The 13745-nt window shown below is 47.1% G+C and overlaps 1 protein-coding gene across 1 annotated transcript in view; it reads left to right on the forward strand.

Moving 5' to 3' along the window:
• foxo3b (forkhead box O3b) overlaps positions 1 to 13745 on the forward strand; it is a 32206-nt gene that overhangs the window by 15827 nt on the left and 2634 nt on the right. Inside the window, exon 3 of the mRNA XM_049758027.1 lies at positions 12234 to 13666. Within this exon, the coding sequence (XP_049613984.1) occupies positions 12234 to 13652 (1419 nt within the window). The 3' untranslated portion in view covers positions 13653 to 13666. The remainder of the gene's footprint in view (positions 1 to 12233; positions 13667 to 13745) is intronic.

A 13745-nucleotide genomic window follows, 5' to 3' on the forward strand; every position in this document is an offset into this window, starting at 1 on the left:
CATGGATTTTCAATAATGAACACCATGTTCAAGCATAAGGGTGTCCATGCGTGCACTTGGCACCAGGACACCCTAGGCCGCAGTTCGATGATCGACTTTGTAGTCGTGTCATCGGATTTGCGGCCGCATGTTTTGGACACTCGGGTGAAGAGAGGGGCGGAGCTGTCAACTGATCACCACCTGGTGGTGGGTTGGCTCCGATGGTGGGGGAAGATGCCGGTCCGACCTGGCAGATCCAAACGCTCTGTGAGGGTCTGCTGGGAACGTCTGGCAGAATCTCCTGTCAGGAAGAGTTTCAACTCCCACCTCCGGCAGAGCTTTTCCCACGTCATTGAGACATTGAGTCTGAGTGGACCATGTTCCGCGCCTCCATTGTTGAGGCGGCCGACCGGAGCTGTGGCCGTAAGGTCGTTGGTGCCTGTCGTGGCGGCAATCCCCGAACCCGCTGGTGGACACCGGCGGTAAGGGATGCCGTCAAGCTGAAGAAGGAGTCCTATCGGGCCGTTTTGGCCTGCGGGACTCCGGAGGCAGCTGACAGGTACCGGATGGCCAAGCGGAACGCGGCTTCGGCGGTTGCTGGGGCAAAAACCCGGGCGTGGGAGGAGTTTGGTGAGGCCATGGAGAATGACTTTCGGACGGCTTTGAGGAAATTCTGGTCCACCATCCGGCGTCTCAGGAGGGGGAAGCAGTGCAACGTCAACACTGTTTACAGTGGGGATGGCGTGCTGCTGACCTCGACTCGGGACGTCGTGAGTCGGTGGGGAGAATACTTCGAAGACCTCCTCAATTCCACCTACACGCCTTCCATTGAGGAAGCAGGGCCTGGAGACTCTGAGGCGGATTCTCCAATCTCTGGGGTCGAAGTCACTGAGGTAGTTAAAAAACTCCTCGGTGGCAAGGCCCCGGGGGTGGATGAGATCCGCCCGGTGTTCTTAAAGGCTCTGGATGTTGTGGGGCTGTCATGGCTGACACGCCTCTACAACGTTGCGTGGACATCGGGGACAGTGACTCTGGATTGGCAGACTGGGGTGGTGGTTCCCCTCTTTAAGAAAGGGGACCGGAGGGTGTGTTCCAATTACAGGGGAATCACACTCCTCAGCCTCCCTGGTAAGGTCTATTCAGGGGTGCTGGAGAGGAGGGTCCGTCGGGAGGTCGAACCTCGGATTCAGGAGGAACAGTGTGGCTTTCGTCCTGGCCGTGGAACAGTGGACCAGCTCTACACCCTCGGCAGGATCCTCGAGGGCGCATGGGAGTTCGCCCAACCAGTCCACATGTGTTTTGTGGACTTGGAGAAGGCGTTCGACCGTGTCCCTCGGGAGGTTCTGTGGAGGGTGCTTCGGGAGTACGGGGTGCCGAGCCAACTGATAAGGGCGGTTCGGTCCCTGTATCACCGATCCCAGAGTCTGGTCCGCATTTCCGGCAGTAAGTCGGATTCGTTCCCAGTGAGGGTTGGACTCCGCCAAGGCTGCCCTTTGTCACCGATTCTGTTCATAATTTTTATGGACAGAATTTCTAGGCGCAGCTGAGGCGTTGAGGGGGTCCGGTTTGGGGACCTCAGCATCGCGTCTCTGCTTTTTGCAGATGACGTGGTGCTGTTGGCTTCTTCAGGCCGTGATCTCCAGCTCTCGCTGGAACGGTTCGCAGCCGAGTGTGAAGCGGTCGGGATGAGGGTCAGCACCTCCAAATCCGAGTCCATGGTCCTCGATCGGAAAAGGGTGGAATGCCCTCTCCGGATCGGGGATGAGATCCTGCCCCAAGTGGAGGAGTTCAAGTATCTTGGAGTCTTGTTCACGAGTCAGGGGAGGATGGAGCGCGAGATCGACAGGCGGATCGGTGCAGGCTCGGCAGTAATGCGGACCCTGTACCGGTCCGTTGTGGTGAAGAGAGAGCTGAGCCAAAAGGCAAAGCTCTCAATTTACCGGTCGATTTACGCTCCTACCCTCACGAGCTATGGGTCGTGACCGAAAGAACGAGATCCCGGATACAAGCGGCCGAAATGAGTTTTCTCCGCAGGATGTCCGAGCTCTCCCTTAGCGATAGGGTGAGGAGCTCGGTCATCCGGGAGAGACTCGGAGTAGAGTCGCTACTCCTCCACGTTGAGAGGAGCCAGATGAGGTGGCTCGGGCATCTTATCAGGATGCCTCCTGGACGCCTCCCTGGGGAGGTGTTCCGGGCATGTCCCACCGGTAGGAGACCCCGGGGACGACCCAGGACGCGCTGGAGAGTCTATGTCTCTCAGCTGGCCTGGGAACGCCTTGGGATCCCCCGGGATGAGCTGGATGAAGTGGCTGGGGAGAGGGAAGTCTGGGAGTCCCTCCTAAAGCTGCTGCCCCCGCGACCCGACCCCGGATAAGCGGAAGAAGATGGATGGATGGATGGATGGATAGACTACAATATGGTATTTTGTTTAGCAACAATCAACAACGTACACACAAACGTCCAGACATGAGCTGCGGTGAACTTGCAACTCGACGACTCAATCGTCGCGTGACCAGACAGAGGAGCAACGTGTCGGCCTACCTAACGTAGCGCCGCCACTTCCCCTTTTTCCGGCATTATTTCTGTTATTTTTAGCAGACGCTGTGAGGCCACTGACTGCTGACTGCACATGTGAGCGCATCGTAGCCGTCTAGATCGAAAAGGGTTACGCACTGTATTGCACTCAAAACAACTTTTGCAACTTCATTTCAAAACAGGTTCGCACAAAAGTAAATAAATCCATCTGCTAACCAAAACAGCAGCACCCACAGAGGCACATCCGTTTGTTTTCTGTCGCTAACCAAAACAACAGCTGATATATGACTTAGCAATAGCTGATTGTGTTAAGTATGCCACATATTTGTTTAGTCCACTTGGGAACATAAATCAAAATATTTTTGAAAGTACATTTTGACTTCACACAAATTAACCCAAATAAAGGCCGCACCCGAAACATTGATTGTGTAGTTGAATAAATAAACACCCACCAAGCCACTATTTGTGCAAAAAAATGTCTTTCGCAAGATTTTAGTGTGTGCAAGGAGATCAACAACACTCTCCTGTAGCTTCAAGAGGAAGTTGAGGTACTATCAGCAAGAGGCCCTCCCGACTGAAAAGTGCTTTCTTTCCGCTCCTGTCCCCCAAAACCCCCCCAACTCTAAAAAGATTGCCACACAAGCGCCAAAAGGATTACCAGAAACTTCTCCTTTCAGAGACACCGAACTCTTCAAGTTCCACAGTCACCTGTGCGTAAGAGTGGTGGAGCTCTCAAGCGCCTCGCAGAAAGAAAGTGGGTGAAAAGCAAAAAAAAAAAGAAAAAGAGAGGAGGTGGTTAGGAATGAGTGATTGGTGCCCGCAGCAAGTAGGACGGACACACATACAAAAAAAACCCAGCAAGCAGTTTTGGCCTGCTGCCAACGGATACTACCATGCAACTTTTGTGTGGTTAGTTGACTCAGAATGAAGAATGCCCATACATGTAAAATAAATACCCGATAACAATATACAGTCTGCTTGGGCTTTTAATGAAATTCCGTTAGTTGCCATGCCGCTCAAGTTCAAATGGCGAGGGCCCAAAGGAGGCGCCTTGTGCGTATTTAACTAGTTTGGATTTGGGAAAATAAATCATCTCCTTTTACCATGGGCACATCCCCTTTTAATGTTAATAATGAGTTTAGCAGAAGCGTGATGGAGTCACGCACACGCAGCAGTTTGTACACTATTCATACCGGACACTCGTGCGCCCACACAGACCAATGAACTGGCTTAACTGGATTTTAAAGGGAGTGATTTAATTATATGCTATCACAGAAAACAAAGCTTTTGGTTCACAATGACTAAGTAGAGCCAAGCAATGAGCTGTGTCACCACCTTTGTGCTTGAATTTGCGCCGACTCTGCAAACAAATTTAGAATCTCCTTAAACTAATCACTAATCATAAAAAAAACGTCAATTTGTTTTCATATCAATGTCATTTGCTAGTCAGGGGAAAAAACATTAAGGGAGAGAAGGCTTCCTTCATTTCTTCAAGCAGGAAGTCATGTGCCTCCTCCAAAAGGCGGGTGGGCGGAGCCAGTAGAAAGTAAGGCAGGGGCCACCCTGTTGCTGGGAGAAAAGATTCTGACTTGGGCCTTTTGGTGTGTGTGTTTGAACAGTGTGCGCGTGTGTATTTGTTGGAGTGTACTAAATATACACACTTTAGACACGGACCCACTGTCCGAGTATGTACAGTATGTTGAATGGGGTGGGAGGGGAAAATCTTGACTTTCACTCCACTGCTCAGCTGGAGTGCAGTGGGAAGAGAGTTGGCGGGCCTGGAAGTGCTGACATCAGCACACACACACACACCTTCCTGCGGGTTCAAATGCGCAGGGGGTGAGTGGGTCAGGCAAGTTTAAACAATCTGGACTCAGTGAGAACACTAGAGTAGGTCAAATATACAACGAAAGAAAACAGTCAAAGTAACATGAAACCGTTTATTGACTCGGCCTCGGTCTCTGGAGGCTTTTGAAAGCTTATTAAAAGCTATACATTGCCCCTTAATTGTAGGCGTCGTCTCAGTGCGCCTTCTATTTTGAACTGACAACTTCAAATATGGCTGCGAGATCCAAACTCTCCCCCTATCGCCCGTGGTTACGAGCTTTCGGGGGTCAGCGAGCCGCGATAGGGGAGGGGCTCGAGATAGGAGGTTAGGTTCAGCTGTTAGGAAACCTCGCAAAGAGGCCGCTCCCATCTCTCGGCGCTGGGCCACAAGAGGCTGAGGGAAGGGATTGTGGAGCCCATCTGGCATGGGAATGCCTTTGGGGGTCCCCGAGAGGAGCTGGGGTGCTTTGCTGGGGACAAGGTCATCAGGTTACCTCACCACCTGCTTCCACATAACAATGAATGTGGGGACCAGCATTAGGCAGGCTTGAGTGACGGTAAAAGCTTGGAAATTGGAATCATTGTGGAACATATGGGAAGAGTTGTGTATGTGTGTGTGTGTGTGTGTGTGTGTGTACTGTATCTGTTTTTAGCATCATTAGAACAAGCCCTAAATGCCAGTAGGGCCTCAGCGGTAATACGGACCAGATGCAAACTTCTCTGCGGCACCAATCACACACAATCGTACGTACACACAGATAAACACACGCATGCAAACAGGAAACAGCCCGTCCCAAATTTAAACAAATAAAGCAAGAAGATTTTGCAACTCTTGAGTTTGTTGGTGTTGCGCTATGATAGTCGATAATACTGCGAAGATCTTCAAAAGTTGGTGATAAGGAAGATATTGCGCCCCCCACACAGACACAGTCCAAAACTTTGTTGCGTGTGCGTGACTCACGATGCAGCCACAAGGCCTGTGTTGTGGAAACATGGGATCAGAAGGAGGGAGCAGGCCTAAGCGCCGCCATATACACGCATACACTGTAGAAGTCAGATAAGTATACTCTGGAAAATCAATTTGTGATTTCTAATTGCTTAAGAAATTCCTAAAATCTAGAGAAAAGCGCCATGTTGGCTTTTTACCTGAAAGCGGGTTCCCGTGAACCGCTGGCCTGAGGTTACCTAATCGTTGGCTGAACAAGGAAAGCCAGTTCTGAACGGATACACAAGCATGCGCTCACTGTGCTGCATGCTATTAAGTGTCACGGTCATAAACCTCAGGCAACCCCCATGTGTTAAAACAACCAGAGCTTTACTTCCTCTGTGACTTATTTGTTCTTGTAAAAGAAATTTAAAAAATTAAAGCAAAAAATACTTTGGTTGTCATAAAAATATTAGACATCATTTTCCTTAGCATGTGATTTTTATGGCTAGCATAAAATGCTAATTCAAAACAATGTGCCATTTGATTGATTGATTGATTGATTGATTGATTGATTGATTGATTGATTGATTGATTGATTGATTGATTGATTGATTGATTGATTGATTGAACATTTATTGATCCCAGGGTGGCTGACATTTTGAGTCATGCCTCTTGTTTGAATAAGGTTCTGTCAAAGTGCTCGCTGGAATGACAGAGTTGTGGGTGATAGCAGTTTTATCATCTGCTGGTTAAGATAGCATCTAAAAAAATCAATTAATGGGTTGTCGAACACAGAAAACTCCTGGTCAACCTTTGGTCCGATCTTCTAGTGTTGTGGAAATGTTGACAAGAATACATTATTAGTCATGAATACAAAGATGTCATCGAAACGAAAATGCTATCAGTACACAGTTGGTGTCTTTGACCAAGCTAGCATTTGCCTCACGCAAAATCTGAACAATATCAGTCAAATCAAATCAAACCAAATCAATCTTTATTTGCCAAGTTTGAGCATGCCAAACAAGGAATTTGACTCCGGTACATCTTGGCCTCTGTACAACATTTAGATAGCTAACAACATTCAGGACAACATGTGCAAAAATTGACAATTCTGCTAACTAATTAAGCAAAACCATTATCAATCAATACCTACTGGTGTAACTTTAGCTGATTTTTCTCCCCGTCACATTATTTACATTTAAACGTCAAATTGATGATTCACTTGGGTGAGGCTCTTAGGTTCCAGTCAGTTCTGCTTGACTAAGATAACAAATAGGCCGAGGACTGCGTGGTAGCGATTTTCTTATCTAACCGCGGGCACTAACGTAACGCCGTGCACCGGTCATAAAATGTCCCTTCAACCTGGATATTTCTACTCTGACACACTGCCGCCCAGAGCGCCCGGCCATTCTCTCTATGTTGACATCATCGGTAATAAAATCCTCCCTGTTGGCTACGCTGTTGCCTTTGTTGGGATGTGCGGATGGCGATCTCATTTACCACATATATTCCTCACCTCTCAAATGGTAACTCCCCGCAGGAATAGCAACATACTTGATAACTATGAGTCATTAGGTCATCCCCACGCGACCAGCATCACTCCATCGTTTCACACATCAATGTCGCGAGAGATATCATTAATCACGGAGGCAAGTTCCGACACGCCTTTTCAACAAACGTCCTCATTTCGTAATAGTATTGTTGCTTACAAATGCAAAATCGGTTTGTACTTGATTAATCGAATTAGCAGTTAAGTCGGCAGAATACTTGATTCTAAAAATAATCCGGAGAATGTTACTTTCGCGACTTTTTATTGTGAGATTATAATTTTATTCCGCTACAATAAACAAGTAATTATTGTGTAACGTGGCATCGATTTTCACCTCTCTTATATTTACAACATGTTTACTACCGATGGTCCTAACGTGCCAGAGCAACTGCTCCTCGTGTTTCCCATTCGTCTTGTCCCAGCTCGCTCCGTCTTTGTTTGGGAGTTTCTGGTATCAGTGTGTGTATGTGTGTGAGTGTGAGTGTGTTTGTGTGTTCTTGGCAAGTGCAGAGAGTCTGAATGCTTTAGGACACAGTGTCCCGAAACGCCTCGTAGGGATGTCCTGTGTTGTCCTAAAGCAGAGTACACACACTTTATGGATCCGTAATAAACTGCGCCATTACGAAAGTACACACCATTCAAAACATAATACGGTATCGTTATGGATTTTACCGAAAGACTTTCCACGTGTCAGTGTGAGTCTAATCTTACACCCAAGTCACATTCTTCCAAGAAACTCCCATCCTAAGCACACTGACCTAAAGACGCGTGACAAGCTAGGCCGGTTCTGATTGGCTGCCGGGGTGGGCTGGGTCGGGCAACTCCCCCACCGCGGGCACACTCACTGGAGAAAGCCGAAGCGTAAACACATGCACTTCTCCGAGCATGTGCTTCTTACACAATGAGCACATGGAGGAGGAGGCTGACGTCTTTGCAGACGCTATGTCAATCAAATAGGAACGCATTTGAGGAGTGACAATAAATTGTCTTTGTCGCACAGTACATTAAAATGAAGTGTACGGTTCTTAAGACACGTCAAATTTTGAAAATAGTAAAATTTTGAAATTAAAAAAATTACACCAAATTTTCTTGCATTTGCATGTGTGGTAATTTTGGCAATGTCACACAACTTTTGTCTCCAAAGAAATGTGACTTGAGCCTCTTAACATTCCATCTTTCTGTAATTTTGCATATCAATTTGTTGACATACTATCACGACTTAACAGGTACTCTCATATCAACGTGAAATATTTGTTCCTATTACGTATTCAACTTTTATTTTCCAGCTATTCTCATATTTTATAGCAAATATTCGCCGTTTTGACATTAAATCATGTTTGGATTCAAGAGTGTCTAACTGGAGGAGATTAGGGAGTGGAAGGGACTAATATAAAGAGAATGAGGTAGAGCAGAATTCGGTCTGCCAAGCTCAAGATCCCTCTTCAGCTTATGCGTCAACACAGACACACACACACACACACACACGATAATAGCCACAATCTGAGACACACATTTGATTTTGGAGAATGGAATGTTCTGTCTGCAGTCCAGAGCTCAGGCCAGCAGAAACCTGGACACGATGTGTGTGTTGGAGAATAAAAATGTGCGTGTGTGTGAGGTTGGGGTGAGCGGTGGGGGTCAGTGTGACCAGAGTATAAATAACCACACTTTTTCTGCAGTGTCAACTGAGGCAAAGCTATGTGTTTACTTGTCAAATGTAGCATACATGTCACATATGTGCGTAATGGAACCGTGCCTGGCCTTGTCCACCAATGATGGATTGGAGGACCTTTTAAAACAGGCCTGGGGAAAATATTTTTTTCCACTCAGGGTTGTCCTCAGATGGCTTACTAAAGTGTATCAAAAAAGTGGATCAGTATTTTGATTTATGAACATTTGTGTGTTCCACATTTTATTCTTGTCATGTTAATCGTGTGCGAGCAAGCAAGTTTGTGTGTGTGCGTGTGTGTGCGCGCGCGTCGCAGCTGCCTTGTCAAAAGAGAGCACCACAGAAGACTTTTTGTCCATCAGCAACATGTGGGAACAATCAAAGGCTGTCAGGCCAAAAACGTTCCCCGTCACTGTCTTTTTTTTTTTTTTTTTTTCCAAAGCACTCTCACGTTTGACTGGCGACACATTTGTGTCAATTTCCACATGGTGCGCTTTTTAGCAGCGGGATGACATCAGCCGCCACCGTGCTGGATGTCGTAAATGCGTGATAACGAGCGAGAGGCAGAGCGCTCCCATTGGCCCAGGTGGCTCCCTACGCTCGCTCGTAATTGGATGTAGCCGTGCGAGCGGCGGCTCAAGCGATTGGCAGAGGGGAATCGGATTGAGGATTCGTCGGGAGGGGTACTGGGAAGGTGTTGCAGCGTGTTTCATCAGCCAGCAACAGCACATTTGCAGACGAAGACCATTTTAGTGTGTCACGACTTAAGAGGTTAAAGTGCAACTAGGCACTCCAATGTCTTTTCTTTTTATTATTTTATTCTTATTATTTTCATTTAAACAAACTTTGGCAAACTAGAACCAGGGTGTGACTCGAAATAACATTTTTATGCTACTTTTAGTGTCTAGACTTGACATTTAAAGCCACGGTATCAATTTCACCGAGGTGACCGGAGCCTCTGCCGCACTTGACGCAAAGCATGCTAACATGCGTTATGTAAACGTGTGAGACTAATCTTGAGGCTAATGTCAACACACATCGCACCACATGCTCATTGGCACAAACGCAACATTGTGTAACAAGTCAGATTTGTCTTTCCTAAAGTTGCTAAATGACGCTTCAGGCATACTTGGGCCCTGTAATTTAAATTGTTTTTATTTTGATGCATCTCAGGCATATATTGTGTGTTTTGGTTACCTGAAAACGAAGTCCCCCCCCCCCCCCCCCGCCCCCCCGGCATGAACTTTTAGTTATGTCACGAGCCCATGAATGCTTACAGTACACATTTGTGTGTGTGTGTTAGCATTGCATGCTATTGTAGTCATGAATCAGAGCTGCTGTCTCAGTGAGCGCTTTTTATTAATGGCCTTTTGGAAGTAGCCCAAAGGAGCTATTAGCCCCCCTACCCACATACACAAACTATATAACTGTTTACCGAACAACATATTTTTTTATATTTGTACTGTTAAAATATCATAAGAGGGAAAGTCAACTCGTCGGTAATATTTTGTCCGCTGAGGTCTCGTTTTTTTGGGTTTTAGCGTAATTTTAGTGTGTCATTGACGTCAGTAAACCCAGTGGAATACTTCTTCGAACCGGTGTCTGTGGGCGTTTTTTTTTTTTTTTTTTTTTTTCCCATCACTAACGCGCACCATGTGCGCTCTCAACACCTCTTCCGCACACTTTCACATTTCACCACGTGTCAGTCACAGATGTTTCCTCCGAGACTTTGTTTTTTATTCCTCACAGAATTCTGCTTCTCTGACACGGAAGGGTGTTTATCAAAGCTAAATATATTTATCACTGGTATAAAACATTGAATTAAAACAAAAATTAAGTAAAAACGCTCACTCTCTGGAAATAGAAAGCACTTTTGTCGCGTTTACTCAAAAAGTGTGTCGATCTCAAATCTGAAGCGAAACAGCGCTGTCATCTACTGGCATCTATTTGTCATTACAGTTACGTAGACTTGAATTTTACAGCTAAGCTGGGCGGAAAAACACATTTGATGAACATATATTGTACGGCGGTGGCGGTAACAGTTGAGCAATATAAACGGGCACTTCAAGTTACCCCCCCTCAGCCCCACCCTCATATATCCTATAAGAAGGATGTATACATAATTTCATAATTAGTGTATCTTGTGTGTGTTTGCGTGTCTGTTCAACTGTTGTATAATTAATTACACAACATTATGTCATGCCTCAAGAGCTACTGCCAGGGGATAAACACAAGTCTCACTGCTATCCAATCTTACCTCATTGCATTGACTATACACAACACACACACACACGCACACACACACACACACACACACACACACACACACACACACACACGCACACACGCCTCATAAACGAGGATTCAAGTTCAGCATTCCTCATCAACTGCAATTCTTTTATGGATTTGCGTCAGACAAAGCACATGCTACTCCAGCAAAAACTTACACTTATAGTCTTCAAAAGCATTGCGGACATTACTTTCCACTTGACCACCTTAAGCAAACAAACGTGTGTTTATACACGCAATGTTTAAACCCACAAACCCACAGAGAGCAGGGGAAAAAAAATGTTAAGACTCTACCCACAGACTACATTAGAAAAAAAAGAGGAGAATTTAAACCCAGTCTTGTTCCTTTTTTGAGTGTACTGCCAATCCAAACTAAATCCAGGAAAGACAAGAAAGCTTTGTGGGAAACAATGTTGCGATTTGGCCTTTTTTGCCCGTTTGAACCCAAGAATGCAGTCATCGTAATGACGTTAAACTATACATCGGTATAGAAAAACATGCGACCCCGTTTTGGGAGGCTTGTTTTAAATGGGAAGAATTAACATTGCTTAAAGTCCCTCAGGTCCCGTAAGAGTTCTGCGCTTGTGAGGGCGGGAGGAGGGATGACAGAAAAGGCATCCAAAAAATAAAAAATAATAATTTCCCAAAGCTCTTCAGTAGCTTGTAGCAAAAGAAGACAAGAAAGAAGCCGTGTTGCACATTCCAGGAAGTCGCCAAAAATGCACTTGGCTTTTCTCCTGCAAGACTTTTTCAAATACTAAGTACTTCAAAATAGTTCTTCAAATCCTATTACTTAAGACTAAAGTTGTAGTGGTACTAGGATTTTACTCTGAATATTACAAGAATAGACTCAGAGGGTGAAATGATATTCCGAGAATAAAGTTGCGTTTTTCCATAATTTAGCTGTAAAATAACAAGCAAAAAAACCTTATAAAAAGTCAAACAGGATTTCTTTTCCAGGAAAAACAGAATGAGAATGAAACCGCAATAACAAGAATATTGCGCAAAACAATATAATCTAAGAATATAATGAGAATGAATATAATATATAATATAATATAATAATATCATATAATAAGAATGAAATCGTAATATTTGAGGTGCCGTCGCCGAGCTAATGTTATATAAATAAAGTCATGGTGGGCAACATGGACGGACGGTCATGTGCGTCCAATCTCCCAATAAACTACCGGGATGAGAAAGAAGCTGAACGTTTATCGATAGGCGGTGGCACGCTCAAGCACACATGATCTGTTACTGAACACAGCTCTTACGCAACAAAGGGGTTCTTTGTTGATAATTTAGCAGAAGCTTGATTACAGCTCACCGTCCCTCTCGTGGCATTCTCGACACAAACACGGCATAGCTCATATTGCCGCCCACTACTGAACACAGCTGATCAATATTGGCAATAGCCATTGGTGAAATAATGACCAATTGCCCCTTTGGTGTTGCAGAACTCCATCCGGCACAACCTTTCACTGCACAGTCGCTTCATCCGTGTCCAGAACGAAGGCACGGGCAAGAGTTCCTGGTGGATGATCAATCCAGACGGAGGAAAGGGCGGCAAAGCTCCTCGCCGCCGCGCCGTCTCCATGGATAACAGCAACAAGTACACCAAGTCCGCCCGTGGCCGCGCCGCCAAGAAAAAGGCTGCTCTGCAAGCTGTGGCAGCGGCGGCGGGCGACGGCAATGGCGAAAGTCCCTCGGGACTATCTAAGTGGCCCGGGAGTCCGACGTCACGCAGCAGCGAGGAGCTGGACGCCTGGACAGACTTCCGCTCCCGCACTAATTCCAATGCCAGCACGCTGAGCGGCCGTCTTTCGCCCATCCTGGCCAACCCGGAGCCGGACGAGGGCCCCGACGATGAGCCGCCTCTCTCGCCGATGCTCTACTCCAGTCCCGGCAGGGCTTTGTCTCCCGGCAACGGGGCCAACGGAAAGGCCGCGCCAGCCGAGCTACCTCGTCTGGCGGACCTGGCCGGTACGATGAACCTGAACGACGGACTGACAGATGAGCTGATGGACGATCTGGATAACATCAACTTGGTGCCAAACGCTTCAGGGCAAGTCCCTTCAAACGGGATCTCAGGGTTTGCTTTTGTCCCCAAATCCAACGGGCTGGTCTCACCTTCCCCCAACGCCTCGGCTTCATCTAACTCTTCTAACGGAGGGAACTTCAGCAACTCCATCTTCGGCTCCCACCCGCCGGGCTCGTCCCTGCGTCCGTCCCCCATGCAAACCATCCAGGAGAACAAGCAGACGTCCTTCTCCGCCACTTCGCGCTTCGGTAGCGTGACGCTACAGGACCTGCTCAACTCCGACAGCCACAGCGACGTTATGATGACCCAGTCGGACCCGCTCATGTCACAAGCCAGCGCCACCGCCATCATGTCCCAAAACTCCCGCCGCGGCTTCATGCTCCGCAATGATCCCATCATGACCTTCGGAACTACGGGGCTAGTCCAGGGCGGCCAGGGGGAGATGCTCCAAAGCAACAACCACAATCAGAGCTCAGTGAGGTCCATCAGAGGGCTGAAATTTGCCAACGAGGTGAACGCGATGACCAATGCCAAGCAGCAGCTCCTGCTTTCACCTTTGGGGGGAAATGGGTCCTCCTCCATGCAGATCGACACCTCCATCTTCCTGAACGGGGCGGTGAGCAACAGCGGGGGCGTCTGCCAGGACCGCTTCCCCACAGATCTGGACCTAGACATGTTTAATGGCAGCCTGGAGTGCGACGTGGACTCGATCATCAGGAATGAGCTGATGGACGCCGACGGACTGGACTTCAACTTTGACTCTCTGATCAACATGAACGGAGTCAGCAATTTTGCCAGCACCAAGCAGGCTTCTCAGAGCTGGGTACCTGGTTGAAGACGATGCATGAGGTATGTCCACTCCTGCCTTTTTTTTTTTTTTTTTTTTGGGGGGGAACCCTCATCATCTATCTTCTTCTCTCTTCCACAG

This window comes from Syngnathus scovelli, chromosome 20 (genome assembly GCF_024217435.2).
Source record: "Syngnathus scovelli strain Florida chromosome 20, RoL_Ssco_1.2, whole genome shotgun sequence".
In the NCBI taxonomy this organism is placed as follows: domain Eukaryota; kingdom Metazoa; phylum Chordata; class Actinopteri; order Syngnathiformes; family Syngnathidae; genus Syngnathus; species Syngnathus scovelli.